This window comes from Pezoporus occidentalis, unplaced genomic scaffold, assembly GCF_034315485.1.
Source record: "Pezoporus occidentalis ecotype Australia unplaced genomic scaffold, CSIRO_AGI_Poc_V1 ctg12, whole genome shotgun sequence".
In the NCBI taxonomy this organism is placed as follows: domain Eukaryota; kingdom Metazoa; phylum Chordata; class Aves; order Psittaciformes; family Psittacidae; genus Pezoporus; species Pezoporus occidentalis.
The window spans coordinates 2726291-2741902 of NW_026912994.1; the positions used below are offsets into that span (position 1 = coordinate 2726291).

Below are 15612 nucleotides of genomic sequence, written 5' to 3' on the forward strand. Positions count from 1 at the left end.
AGCAGTATAAGTCCTTCTGTTTGAAACTTTTCTACTTTACATGTTTTTTGCTTCTGGCTGAGACCATCTGTAGATGTGTGTATGTAGCTTTAGTCATGCATTTTCCTATTAATTCTAATTCATATACCTGAAGTAAAACTGAGCAAACTGAAATGTGTTGAATTATTTTAAACATTTGTTTCAACTGTGTTCATGTGGACTTTGCAGAATTCTTATGAAAAATATATTTTTACATGAATTATCAATAATATTTGAGCTGTACCAGCATCTGCCTTTCCAAATTCTCACTCTAATGGTAGTATGCCTTTTCCTAATTTTGCTCATCTCGCCAACTTTTAATTGAGTTTAAGGATCTTTGATTCATATCTTCAGTCAAAGACCTGAATTCTTGACATTTGACTGTGCAATTAAACATGAAAGTAGATCATAGAAAAACAGGCTTCTCAAAAAAAAGTAATCACTGCAGTAGAGAAATAATACCTATAGAATTCATGCTTATTTTTATTACTAGGTGAACCTGAGAATTTTTCAGTGTTTGGACAATCCATTATTACGAAAAGAAAAATCAAATATATTTATAGTGAGTAACTTCCCTACTTCCTGTCTTTAACATGCAAAGAGGTGCAGTATATTGTTTCAGAATGGACAATCTAACATTTTTTGTAGCACCACATAACATTGATTTTGGTGTGTTTTTTTTTCCTTGCAAAAAAATAGACTTCCTGAGTAAAATCACTGTTAATTCTCATGGCTTTAAAATTGCGATGGTTTCTTATCAAATCCTGCTTGCGCAGTGATTCAGCTGGTTTGGAGGAGTTGAATGTGAGTACCAAGATCAGAGCTCACCTAAAAGTTTCTCAAAGGTCTCTGTGCTGACTCTGTTAATGAGTTTTCACTTCATTAGTTAAGAAATAAAATCATTCTGTTTCAGGTGTGCATGTATATTTGTAACTGTTTATTAGTAGTGCCCTTAAGTAAAGCCATCTGCAGGGCAGAACTAAAAATAAAATATTTAAACCCTCATTTAATATTCATTTGGCTTTAATTTTGTACTAATAAACAAAAAGCAGTGATGTTACTAAAATAAATATAGTCTGTTCTTCTGTGCATTTGCAAGACCCAGAACTTCCTATGCAGTTTACTAATTGGTATGTGTTTACCAGAGACAGCATTTATGCTTAAAGAGCTATCCCTAGTCCTGTCGGAAATAGAAAATAATATCTCAATGTGAGTGAAACCACACTCCAGTTTATAAGAGAGTTGTTTAAGAGCAGGTAAATCAGTGGTTCCATCCTGTTATCCTTCAGTGCTTCAAACACACTAGTCCGTGAACAGAAACCCTGAATGGAACAACCAGATTCCAGCAGCAAATGCTCCCTTGGGCACTGTGTACAGCCTGTGTATCTACGTGTGACCTCTTTTGTAATTGTGGTCTAATGCAGTTATTCACAAACCAAAGTTAAACCAGCTACCTCTAGTAATATTAGCAAAAATAACAATGCTTCTTCCAAGTATTTTGCAGCTTGCTGTTCATTCCTGTACAGCCTCCAAGGAAGCTAAAGTATTTCTCTACACAAGCATTATTCATTAAAGTTATTACAGGTTGGCTAAATACTGGTTGCCAAACTCCTAGATTCTTTATCCCTATGCTATCACCGTGTAATGGGGAGGTGTGATTGATTAGCTTTATGTTTTAATATGAAGAACTGAGGCATAAAGAGAGAGAGATAGGCCTGTGGTTACATGGAAAAGGCATGGTTGAGGCAGCCTTTAGCTGGCACCTGGGTAAATAGTAAACCACCTTTTCTTCTGTTTTGCTACTTACAGGTACAATTTCTCTAAGTTGGGATAATGCCTTTTCTGTTAGAGAATAACAAATGAAGGGAAGCATCAATCCATGCTTTGAGCAATCCCCAGTAAGATATTCCTTAGACAGTGTGCAACTGTTGGCTCTCAACCTTTATATTCCAGGATTCTAAGGAAAACAGAAGGCTATTTGCAGTGAAAAGGCCTGGAAAAGCCACATTTCGGCATTGCGACAGACCTGTTGCTTCCCTTGGATTCACACCTTGCATCAGATGTGAAGACTTTCTTTCTTCTCAGTTATTACTCATCTGTAAGGATTTCTTAAAGATAGCTGCAGATCTGTAAGGCTGATTGGCAAGTACAGGGGTAAAACCAAAGGAGGACATAGAGCCAAAAAAGAGGGATAGCTCCCCGAAGTATTTCTAGGCTGGCCTCATTGATAGCCAGGCTGCAGCTGGACTGCATTTGGTTACCTTTTACACAGAGCTTAAGGTTGCTCTTCACATGACTTTTTAGTCTCAGTATTTCTTTTCTAGTAGGACTAAAATTTTATCTATTTCTAATATCCTGTCTCCTGAGAACAGTGAGTAATTTTTAGAAAGTATTAACAGTGTAATATGGAGAGATCAGTCCAGATGTCATCAGTTGCAGGACTTCTCTAACTGGAAGCTGCATGTAAACTTTAATAGACACTGAGAGATGTGAAGTAGAAAATTCTAAAAATTATCCAAGTTCTTTTTCCAACTCATTTAAAGTTTTGTTCTTTGTAACAGCCCTGTTCCAAGTAGTTGGCCACCACACTTTCCGAGCTGCAAAGAAGGAACCTAAATGCCTGGAGGGGGGTAGTGGGAAGCACTTATTGCAAGAAAAAAAAAGTCATAGATAACTGCCAAATTGGAGTACAATATTGTTAGTGCTCACTAATAGTGAAAACTAATGTTTTGACTTCCTAACAGAATTGTATTTTAAAGTGGGACTGGAATTAAAATGAAGTGGCAGTTATCTGTTTCAACTCAGAAGATATATTTCAAAGACTGGATTTTGGTCATGGAAGACTGTGAAGACAACTGTCAATTTGTTGGACAAATGACATTGATGTTGATGGGTTTTGCAAAAAGAAAAAAGCTTGACAAGGAAGAAACAATAGAAAGAACACTGAGTGGGTAGAGTCTGCATTTAGTGTGTTGTTTTATTATTGTTATTATAAATAAGCTTAAATTCTAATCCAAGATTGATGCAGCCATGAATGAAGTTCACTTGTAGATCCATCATTTGGAAATACACTGCACAGTCCTCCTCCCATTTACCCTTAGTATCCATTTGAAATAATTCCATTCCACCAGTGCAGTACTCATGAGAGTATCAGAGCTGTGAAAACTTGTGTCTTTTCTAGTTGTACCTAGGAATAATAGCATTCAGGGTTTTTTAATTTTGCATACTGGTTACACTTCAGATCTAGATAGAAAACAATAATGCATTCATCTTTGACTAATTGGATCAAATAATGGTATAAACCCATAAGGAATAATCTACTTAAAATTGACACTGATGTGGCAGAAATACATTCAATTTTTTGTGGTTGCTTTAGCATTGCAGATGAAGAGAAGGATGTGCAAATAAAGAGATCTGGTTTGCCATCTGTAGTTTAAGTTCTTCCTGCCAATGCCACATGCAGCTTAAAGATGTTTATTAAATGATAATGCAACTTTGCAGAGACCTATTTACATTTGAAATATTACTCTGAAAAAAAAGAAGAAAAATTCATAATAATTTGGCATGTTTCAAAATACCAGCAAAATTATACTGCCTTTGTGTTTCGGAAGAAAACAACTACATGTTCTCTGGTTCCCTGTGTCAGCTTAGTAGATTGTCTTGAACTTTCTAATGCAAAGAGAGGTAATCTGTTAGAATTTGTGTATTCTGTTACTGATGGGAATTATGCCCTTTCATCTTCAGTATCCTAGATACTTGCTGAAGAAAGCCCATTCAGTGTTACATATTTCTCAAATCCTTCTTTCCAGGCTTGAGTCCGTACTTCTGAAAACAGCTTGCTGGAAATTTCCCAGTCAAACCGTTCTTGATACAGAACTATTTTTGACTATTTTTTTTCCTGAAAATGTCTGTTTTCTGTGGAAAATTCTGGTGGTTACTAAGGGTTTCAGCTGAAATTTGTGTCAATCATGTGCAGTTTTTGTAGGCCAAAACTTGAGAATTTATGTGCGGAAGATCTCAAACCAGCTGTAGTGGTAAGCATAGGGGAGAATTCCACATTTTTCATGAGATGGGATGCTTCTTTGAAAGAAAATATGTCTCTATGCTACTAGCATTTTACATAGAAAGCTTGATGTATGTTTTTGACCTAAAATATAGCTGTCCTCTTTGTTGCTGTTTATTTTTAACATTAAGATAGATTTGCCATCAAAGTAACATAAACACTTCTATAACTTTTCCATCTCCAAATACAAACTTAGTTTGTGTTAGTCACTTGAAAATACAGGTAATGTCTGCTTGTAGTAACTGCATCTGGTATCCACCAGTATGTTTCATTAGTAATACCGTGGTTCTACCTGGTGGGGAATGACTGAGGTTATTGGGCTGATTCTGGAAACCCTGAAACACCTCAAGCAGCACTGACAGGTGTCTGCCTTTTGTCAGTCACAGTAGAGAGTTGGTAGAGAGGCAAAACTTTACTTTCAACATAGTCAGGGCTATAGTTATTCCTTCCCTGTGTGATAACACCCAGAAATGTCTCCTCTTACAATGTTTAATTCAAAGTGGTTGAATTGCCTGACCGTTTTGAGGGACATTGTGTATGCACATAAGACAATATACCTGCTTAATAGAATTGTTGATTGATGCCTGATTTTGTAGCTTTATGGATAAAACTTTCGATCTTGTAGTTTCCATAAAGATTTATGGATAATTTAAGCATAGAATCATAGAATAGTTAGGGTTGGAAAGGACCTTAAGATCATCTAGTTTCAACCCCCCTGCCATGGGCAGGGACACCTCACACTAAACCATGCCACCCAAGGCGTCGTCCAACCTGGCCTTGAACACTGCCAGGGATGGAGCATTCACAGCCTCCCTGGGCAACCCATTCCAGTGCCTCACCACCCTAACAGGAAAGAATTTCTTCCTTATATCCAATCTAAACTTCCCCTGTTTTAAGTTTTAACCCATTACCCCTTGTCCTATCACTGCAGTCCCTAACGAAGTCCCTCCCCAGTATCCCTATAGGCCCCCTTCAGATACTGGAAGGCTGCTATGAGGTCTCCATGCAGCCTTCTCTTGTCCAAGCTGAACAGCCCCAACTTTCTCAGCCTGTCTTCATACGGGAGGTGCTCCAAATCACATATTGTTTCAACTAGATGGTCAACATAGCTGTGATTGAATATGTAGACTTATTTAAAGTATAACAGTCCCTATCTAAAGAAAGGCCTGGTATGTGATTTGTGAATAGACTAAGCATCTGTGAAACACTTTCTAAGATTCAACATTATAAGACTTTATTACAATGTGTTTGCTTTACCTGAGGAAACATTTTGAAACAGTCTCCAGATATTCAGTTAAAAGTTAATTTACAATAACATGTGGCATAATATCCCCCTTAGTAAAACCATCTTTTCACATTGTTAAAGAAATGTGTATCTGTATCTCTGTTTAAAAGCTGTGTCATCACATTATGGCTTCTACTATATAAAATTCATTAAATCTCTTGGATATGTGCTAGTACTAGTACTCAGCAGAGGTTTTCAGAAGTTCAACATCAGAAAGACTGACATGTACATAATATAAAAGTGGGACACATTTTGCTCCATTGCTTATTTTGAGTAATACCCTATTTTGCAACCATCAGTGTAGAACTTAGACTGAGGAAGGCTGAACCCCTGAGGAAGGCTGAATCCATGTTTCTTGTGTTGTGCTGGAAGCAATTCCCTTCATAGTAGATGACCTGTGGGCTTTTTTCCCCCCCAAAAAAAATTGATTTTTCTTTCATAAGCATTGTACAAAAAGAACAGAGAAGAGTGCCATACGACAACATAAAACAGCATGGTACCACCTCAGACTGAGAACTCTCAGAATGACCAATACCAGTGCCTCTGAAGAAACACAAAAGCAAGGTCAGCAGTCAGCTTTCCCAGGTATTCTCTCCCAGTCTCCAAGGATTTATACCAAAAGTAGTTTCTGAGCTAGAAGTGGTCTGTTTGTGGTAGCTTTGTGGCAAATGTTTCAGAAGAAATAAAAGTTGAAAAATAATTAGGTTTAGCAATCTGTTGCTGGTATGCAAGGTGCATTTTTAAATGATCCATGCTCAGGAGAATGCCGTGAAAGACTTTAAAGAATTCTGTGTTGTCAGTGGCCTCTGTTTACGTCTAACTGTAGCATTGCATGTCACAGGAAGATGTAAAAAAAAACACAGAAGGAGCTGCTATTGTAATTTTCGCTGCTGATCTCATTTTTATAATTCCTTATACCTACCAGCCTGTGTGTATGCCACTTTTCTGTGCTCCTCTTGTCCATTCCCTCAGAATGGTGCACAATTTTCAAAGATCCTTTTTATTCGCTCTAATTTGGGTGCTGTGTCCATGTTGAAGAGGTCTTTACGGTTTACTGATACCAGAAAACTCTGGTAAAACACCAAGGATGTTGGAATGTGCCAGTGCCTGTCCAACTGTTCAGATTACCATGGTGTCCAGATGATGTAGGACATGAACTGCTTGATTATGTTGCCTGTGAAAAATGTTAAACCTAAAAATTTTGAGAACTAGGGAGTTCAACAGACTTTCAGAAAACTCTACGCAGTGTTAACTCATTTTGTTTAGTGGCTGAGAAGCTTCTCAACATTAAGGTCTTCCTCAAATTGTCCTTAAAGCTCTTACAACACCCAGTCACCAGAAGTTTCTTGTGCAGTCAGGAGTTTCTTGATCTTCAAGAAATTTCTCTAAATTCTTCCTTATTTCTGCTTTCAGTTTTAAGAAATGCTTCTCTACTGTAGGGTTTGTAGGATCTTTGTTTTCTGCCCAAACTCAAATCCACGTGATAGGAGGGAAAGAAGGGGTTATTTCAGTATTTCGGATTTTTTATTCTGGTTGATTGTTCAGTGAAATGGCAGATTGTGTGTCTATCTGTGTCCACTATAAAAACCAATACCATTGTTGAGCTGCTTTCTTCCCTGGCAGGGAAAGTGGGGACAAAAACCCCTGAATGAGGCAGAGAATTTGGCTTGTGTGCCAAGAAAAATTTGCGAGCAAAAGCAATTAAGCTCATGTGTAACTCTTTTAAGACTTTAATGTTTTTCAGAATCGTTTTTTGTGTATTGAGCAGTACTGTCGCAGCATCAGAGATTTAACTGTTACGTATTTTCACTATGTAGTCTTGTGCAGCTCTTGCTGATAACAGTCATTTAAAGTGTCAGTGCAACTGATGAAATCAGATGGGCCATGCACCGTTGGGTTTGAAAGCTGTCACTGAGATGTATAACTGTATTTTTATTTTGCAGTTGCTTCATGAAAGTTTAAAACCACCACAAAATAGTGTATATTAATTAATTCAGTAATGCAGAGTGTTCCAAGATTGTTTTTTATCTGTATAATATAGCTTAAGGGGGAATTACTTACTTTTGTTTGTGAAAAATTAGCATCAGTAAAGAATTTTGTGGTGCACTGTCTGGATTTAACTAGGTTTTTGAGTATTACTCAACATAGTTGAGTCGCAGCATTTTTCAGAAATGTCTTGTGTCACAGTGGGAGCTGCTGAGCTTTGAGCATGTCCTTTTGTGCTTGTTCAAAATTTAAACTTAGTGACCTGTTTCAAACATCTGTTTTCCACCTGGTGCATTTACTTTAGCATGGGTAAAGTCTCTATGAAGCAAGACTATAATCGATTAAAACTCTTTTTCCTTTCAATTAAAGTACGACATTGCTAGTCTGCTCCTTCATCACTCTCCCGGCTGCTGGGAACATCATGAGACTATTTTCTTGCAAGTATGACCCTCAGTATTAATTTATCTAGATTTTATGCCATTTCTTCTATGGACAATTCCTAGGCACACTCAAGGTGACAGCGGGCAAGAAAAATTCTTATGTCAATTTAAGAAACAGGACCTTAGAAGATGAAATAGGATTCATCTTCCAGTTATCCCTGAGCAAAAGGTGCAGCTTTGCTGTTCGGTATACGTTTTGAATCTACTTAATTTTCTTGTAACAATGAGGAGAGAGTGAGATTTTTGTTTCTTAGAGAATGCTCAGAAAGGAAATAATGCTACAAAATCATTCAGATTCCCTGTGGAACTGAGTTGCAAAATCAGATCCAATGTTAACTGTGTGGGCAGTAAAGGGGAGACTCCAGATTTTTATTTTCAGGATGCTCTTTTCTGTGGTGCTTCCAGTTTACTCCATGTCCCTGTTGAAGAGCTCTGCCTCTCCAACATAACTAGTGCTGCACTAGACTTTCTTCTGGTCAAGAGGCAACTAATGGAAGTCCTTTCTTATTCTCTATTTTCCTTTATTTATTGTCACTGATGGTCATCAGCTGAAGCATACCTGTGCATGAGCTAACACACTCTTTAAGCCTGGTTATCTACAGAATAAATGGCAAGGTCAGACACCTAGCATTTTAACTTACTTTTCTGCACTCTGTTATATCCTGAGAGGAGCAGTTTACTATTCAAAAACAGAATAACTAGAGTAAGGGTTCAGTGGCTGGGATACCTCTCTGATGCAGCAGAACCAAATTTAAATTCTCTTTCACATTTCCTGGATAACCTTCAGCAACTTCTAAAACAGTTATGGCACATCAGGCGGAAAACGTGATGGGAAATGTAGTTGCTAGCTAGCCATGGCTTCCAACCTCATCACCTCTTACCTGTGGAAAGAATTGGAAGGCAGTTAATTGTGTGAAGGAAATCAGACTTGCTGCCCTTCTACAAGATGGCTAGTTTGTTTTGCTGTTGCAAATGTACTTAGTATGACTTTAAATTTTTCTTTCATCCTGAGTGAGGAGAATAAGGTAATGATGACCATGTGAATATAGACTGCTTCTCTTTTGACAAGAACCAGAAGATTTTTTAAATAGAGATTTAATTTATCTTTAATTTCCCATCAAATAAGGCCCATTGAGATTAAGATGTTAATGGAAAATGACCACATTAATGTTCTTATTTCAAAAACAAATAGGCAAAACCTGTAGAGGAGAAATATTTCTGAATTTCTGAGAGTATTAGAAACACTGCAGAGGAAAAAAATAATGAAATTTATTTGACAGAGGACTGCTAACTACAACAGACTTAACAAATAGGCATATCATAAAAAAAGTCAATATTCAGGGACACAGAAGATAGAGATGGAAAAGATATATTAGGTCATATGCTGCATCTCCTGCTAGAGTGTAATTGTTCATTGCAGTATATCTTTATCTAGTGTAGCCTTAAATTGCTTAAAGCAAAGGAAATTCTACTTCCTTTGGGAGTGTCTGCCACAGACTGAAGATCTCACTGTCAAGGGATGTTTCCAGACATTTAACCTAAATTATGCTCATTTTCCAGCCATTAGTGCTGAAGTTCCCTCCTTGGTGCTTATACCTCTCAGAAGGACTTTGCCATCATAGTCTCTTTTGTATTGTTTGCTAATTATGCAAACAAAAGGCAAGTCTCTGGAAATCAATAGATAATGACAGGGCAGGGTGGTGCTCTTAGATCCTAGTTGCTAGAATAGCAATGTGCACATACCTACACTTTCATCTTTGTTCCATGGTTAGTAGAGCGCCTTTCCAGTAGGATGAATTAGCTGGAGGGCTATGGGTGACCATACTGCTTCCAAACCAAGTATGTAATGTACCCCTGTCTGGCATTGTGTTAGGAAGTGTACTCTTAACCCAAATGGGATATGCAAAACCAAAGCGTAACAAGTCATGGCTGTTGCTATCTAAGTCTTTCAGGACACTTTGAGTACAGGTATCTCAGGTAGATCTTAATTTTGTGTAAGAATAAATGGTACATTTTGATAAACACCTTCTCGTAAGAGAAACAATTAAGCAGAGGTATGGAGAGGTCTAGCTTTTGTGGAGTGTGGGTTTATGTAGGAAAAATGTTACATTACATTACTCAGTGCCTCACACTGGTACTCTCCAGTCTTTCTGTGGGCCTTTGAAGTAAATAATTTAAAAATTCCAGCTCTAATCACTTTCTAAAATATGCCCTTCTTATTCATTCTCACACCATAACTCTGAACCAGGACAGTTTCAGTATTTTGGCATCTGTTAGTTTAACCCAAATGACAGGTAACGGCATATTCACAAAATGAAAAATGTTTTTTCATTGTTTCCTTGAAACCTTCTCTTGAAAATGCATTTTTTTTCCATAGACTCCTTCACTGTCTTTAAATACTGGTGACACCTTTATCTCCACCCTGTCACACAATTTTCCTGTATCTTAGAGTCTTGCTGCCAGATGAGGACGCTGGACAGCGGGATTGGAACTTTCCCCCTCCCTGACTCAGGGAACCGATCTACAGGGCGACATGTTTCTAAGCCAGATTCAACTTTGCAGATAGAAGTCCTTGCACAGTCTGAGCAAGTTCTTCTTTCAGCTCCTTCAGTAAAAGCCAAAACTCTTGAGCGAGAAGTGCCTTCAACAGCTAAGAGCCAGGAGTCTGTGGAAAGCATAATTAGTCACTCAACATCTGATCCGGCCATGACTGCCAAAGGTATACAGCCTTTTCAAAGTCACCTTCTGAAACCAGCTTCCTCAGGTAAAATGTCAATTACGCTGAAAATCACATTATTTCTGCCCTGATGTCTGTTTTGATTAGCAGAAGTCCTATAATAATGACAATTGATAACAGAAATGTTAAATGCAGAGCAGATGTTCTTTTTATGAATGCATAAGGTTAAGAAGTTTGTGACCTGAACTGTATAGAAATTTTGTTACACATAATGCTTATCAGAGAAAGAAAATTGTGTTAAGTACTTAAATCCTTTTCTCAAGAAACAGTACTTGAAGAAAAAACATGGCAGCCTCAAAATTTGACTTTGTAAAGAATGCAGATGATCAGCAATATTGAGGATCAGACTTTGCAGCAAAGTACAAAGCATAGTCACACTGTGACGTAGAAAAGATGCATTCATAGAGACTCGCTTTTGAAATCAGACTTGGTCTAAAAAACTCATTTGGCCTCAATGCTAACAAATATATGGTCTGGACCTCAAATAAGACTCTCACTACTTTACTACATTATACGAATACATTTCTATAGACAAACATAAAATACCTTACTTTCATTGATCAGCTGCACGCAAACTTTATATTTAAATTATAAAACAAAAACTGGCAAAGGAATAAAAGGTATCCAGGAAAGCACCAACAAATAACTTGGAATTAGTTATAGTAAATGGTTCCATTGAAATCTGCATTTTTTCATAAACACACACTGACCATCTATATATGTTTTTGAAGGGTTTTGAATTATTGATATGTATGTCAACAATGATAGAAACTATACATAAAGTGTTTAGAACAAGGAATTTTTCATAGTCAGCATGATAGATATTGTACAAGAAGCAGTAAAAGTAATTGGTTTAATGGGGAAGAGTATTTTTTTATCTTGACCCAGTGCAATATTGTGTATTTATTGGGGTTATGGTTGTTAGCACTTTGTCAGTGTTTTTATTGCTTCTGTAAAAGTTGTGAGTATTTAACTTGCATAAATCTGCATCACTCTAAGAGAGTTTTGATGTAATTAGCATGTAAGGTTAAATATCAAGTTTAAACTTAGTTTAAGGCCATCAAGTATGTATTCTGCTAATGAGCTGATGTATATTGAGCCTAGGAGGAAAAAAACCCACCTCTTTTATGTGTAATCATAACAGAAGAATTCTAATTAAACATCTTAGAACTTAGTTGATTTAGCAATATTCCCAGTGTGGTATTGTAATGGTATAATAGACTGCAAACATGCATCATATGCTTCATTGCAGACTCCCCTACTTGTTTCAAATAAAATCTAAATAAAGTATATTTTAATGCTTAGTATTTTTAAATGTACTGTTAATTAATGGTACAGCTAAGACAGATTCAAAAGTAAAATCTTAGTTATAGATTATATGCTACATGCTTCAATAGCCACATGTGTGACCTCAATTCAGCAGTGTGCTATAGAGTCCGTGATTAAACACTGTCATTATAACAAATTGAACAGAAACTGCAAGCGTTGAATTGCTTCTTAAGAAATCAGCAGCAGTAAGATTGTTCTGATCTCAATGCTAATATTCACTGCACCAACCTTGTAAGGTTTGTATCTTAATTAAATTGTCATGAAAAGATGTTAAAAAAAAGTAGTATACATCAGATGGTGGGGTCAGCTCATTCTTTACTAGAATATTTTCATTCGATTATTCTCTCCCTCACTTTCTCATCCAAATTACAATTACCACTTTATTTCATATGCACCATATATCTTCTCTGATGTTCCGATTTTGCATAGTGCAAATATAGCAAATAAAAAGGCTAGCTTTCTGCTAGAAAGGTACTTGTAGTTATAATTATGGTAAAAGACTGTTCTCTCTCTGAGAACATAAAATAGCAAAGCAGATCCTACAATGCCTAGAAGTAGTTATTGAATGTTATTTCTTATTTGAAAGAGTATATATTTTAAAACTAATAGAGGGATTTAAATTCATGCTTTCCTCTTCTCTTGGTAATAGGAAGAGGCTTTGGATCAAATTCGGCCATGGTACTTGTTAGAATTATTCCAGTATGTTAGTAAGTTTTTCCTTGGAGTAGTAAAATATTATTTGACATAATGACTTGCCCTCAGTTTTTACTGAATTATAATTGAAACACTGTCATGAAGATGCTGATGAGACCTACAATTTAGATAATGCCTCTCTTAATTCAGGAATAATTAATCTTGCAAAGCAAATTGAACAAGAACCAAGTTCTATGACCTCTGCCTCATTAAAGCATACTGAAGAAACTGTGGAAAATAGAAAAGTTCTTCCAGAGTGGACCACCAAGAAAACTACTAAAACAAAGGTATAAGTTAAGAAGTGTCATTTATTAAATGAGATATGTATTGTGTTGTAAAGAAGCAGAAATGGTGAATGGTTTTCATATAGTGGGAAGAATAGCAATCATAACAGCCACATTTACTTTCTCGCCCTTCATTTGCAATCCATTATTTATTAATAATAATAATACAGCTCCTAAGGGTACTTTGCCATCATAGTTTACAAACATGTTTTTATTACAATCCTCACAGGCATTTTTATAGACAAAGAAATGGAGACCTTTTCCCCTGTTTTTCTCTTCAAGAAACTTGATTTCATTTGTTTTCTTTCCATGAGTTTCATATCACCTTTTTTTCTCCATGTTGAGGTTTCCTTGTCTGTGTGGCCATGTATATGAGTCTTTGAGCAGATGTGCTATGACAGTATTGTCATCAGGAAAATTCTTGCATGTTTCTGTGTTGTTTGGTTAATCCCTGCAATGATCTCTCTGTCCTTCAATCCTGTCATGAAAACTGCTTGAAGAATAAACAAGCAAATACCTGTGTAAAAGCTATTTCTGATGCTTGTCAAGTTATTCATATTCAGGAACGCCAGGCTGTCAAGACCCGTGAGAACTATAGGGTCAGCAGGGTAGCAAAGAGAGAAAAAAATTTATCAAGAAAGTGGGTGTTAAGCGAGGAAACAGACTGCTAGCTAATAAGTCTTACATTACAAGAGGCTAAAAATATTTCGTCGCAGAGCTTTTTTGTGTGTCTGCTTTATCCATGTATTTACCAAGTGAGAGCCCTAGTTTCCTTCATACCCTCTCCTGGGGCAGTCTATGCCAAGGATGCACAGAACCTCTGGGCCAATCACAATGGGGTGCTTTTCCCACTCATTCCAAGTCATGCTCATGTCAGCCTCCGATACAATTGGCTGTTAGTATCTCCCTGCCACGTTAGAAATACAGAAATGGGTTCTGCCCTTTATAGCTTAATGGAATTAGGGTACACTGTGAACCCATCTACTGCAGCCTTATACTCCTGTGGGTCTGATATGCCTATGTTTATATGACTCATGCTCAGGGTATTTAGAACAGAAATGGGGAGATAAAATTACTTGTATGGCCTTGAGAAATTAGTAGTGAATACTCTGTAGTGCAGTAGTATTGGCCTCCAAGTAACAACCACATCAGTGTGGTCTTCACCATGAACCAGTCGTGAATGACCACTCTCAGTCCCAAAACCATCTTAACACAAAACATATGTTACTGCTAATTAGTCTGCCTAAGAGTGAAGTCAGTGTGGGTATAGCTGGTATACGAATGTGTCTAAATGGCTTCAGGACTACAGCCAGGTAAATGTTCGGCACAACGGGTGTGAATTTAGGAAGAATTTAGGATTTACTGGTATAGAAAGCATGAATATTGTCTACTGGCCCTCCTAATTGTCTCTAGAATTGCTAACAGCAAACCATTTGTTGTTTGTGTGATAATTTTGCATGTTACAAATACATTCTATTAAACATATTTGAGTAGTTTAAAATTAAACTTGCTGGGTGAAATTATCTGAGGATGTTGGTAGATTTGAAAACAATGTTACAGTGAAAAAAAATGGTAAAATCTGGGCTGTTTCTGCCAAACTAACTGAGGAGACTTACCAGGACAAGAATGTGTTATTTCCACCATATCAGATTGATGATTACTTACTTGAAGGAGAAGTGGTTAGTTAAATGGGTATTGCAGACTTTTTTCCAGTTGAAATATCCATGTATACTGCATGATGAATGTAAATGTTCCACTCTTAATACCATCTTCAGCATTATTTTTATATATATGCATCATCTAAATAATTGCAATACACTTATTTGTACAGGACAGAGCTCTCAGAGTGTGTACTTACTCTGCAAGCAGCAGTGACACTGAACTGGAGCCAGAGTATGAAATAAGTTATTTTAGAACTGCAGAGGCGACTTTTGTAGAGTTAACAAAGAACAACAAACAAGGTAATTGAAAATCTGCACGGAAAAATGTGTATCATCTCCACTCTGACTCAGCAGCAGATAGTGTCCTTTATTGAACTTTTTGTCTAGTTTTCACTTTCTACCCCCAGATCTTACTTCAGTCTAATTTTCCATTAGCTTTTTATTACCTTTTGCTTTTTATTATGTACATATCTTTTTTTCCTTTCTTCCACAGTTTTTGGTAGCAGGGGGTTATTTGTAGGGTTTTATGCATAAATCCCTGCAGTGTAAGTAAAAAGAAGTCTTCTGTTACATTATTACAAAATATAAAAGGTGACTATAAAGATAACTTCCTTTTTTTTTCTTTTTAATTGTATTAGCCAGTTGAAATAAAGCAATGATCAAGGCCACAGTTTTCCAGTCTCTGTATCAAAGTGCCTAAGTGGAGTGTCTCCCCTTGAGCTCCATGTAAATAGTGCCATTTTCAAATATCAAACCTTTTTGCAAGAATTGATGGCAATTTGGAATTTACTGAATTCCAGCAGATAAAAACACATTAAGTGAAGTTCTTGAGATAATAGTTTTGTGTGCTTAATAACCCAAGAAATCGCTGTTGTCTTGACCACTGGCTTGCTGTGATGCAAGCTTCCTTTCAAGGCAGATGTGAGCTGTCTGAGAGGGGGAGGAGAGTGGAGCTGGTATCCTTGCCTACGCAACCGATGGCTTCCCTGCAGGAGATAAATTCTGGCAAGTGCAAAGGCCAGTGCAGGGTCTCACCACCACTGGAGCCCTCACAGCTTAAGCTGATTCATAGGAGTTGTGCTGAACCCTCTGCACAGCAGTGAGCTCAACCTAGCA

At 37.0% G+C, this 15612-nt stretch overlaps 1 protein-coding gene across 13 annotated transcripts in view; it reads left to right on the plus strand.

Moving 5' to 3' along the window:
* NCKAP5 (NCK associated protein 5) overlaps window positions 1-15612 on the plus strand; it is a 530111-nt gene that overhangs the window by 484708 nt on the left and 29791 nt on the right. For all 13 annotated transcript variants that reach the window (XM_062605646.1, XM_062605676.1, XM_062605694.1 and 10 more), the window contains 3 exons: window positions 10242-10556; window positions 12702-12838; window positions 14667-14796. In XM_062605646.1, coding sequence (XP_062461630.1) covers window positions 10242-10556; window positions 12702-12838; window positions 14667-14796 — 582 coding nt within the window. The remainder of the gene's footprint in view (window positions 1-10241; window positions 10557-12701; window positions 12839-14666; window positions 14797-15612) is intronic.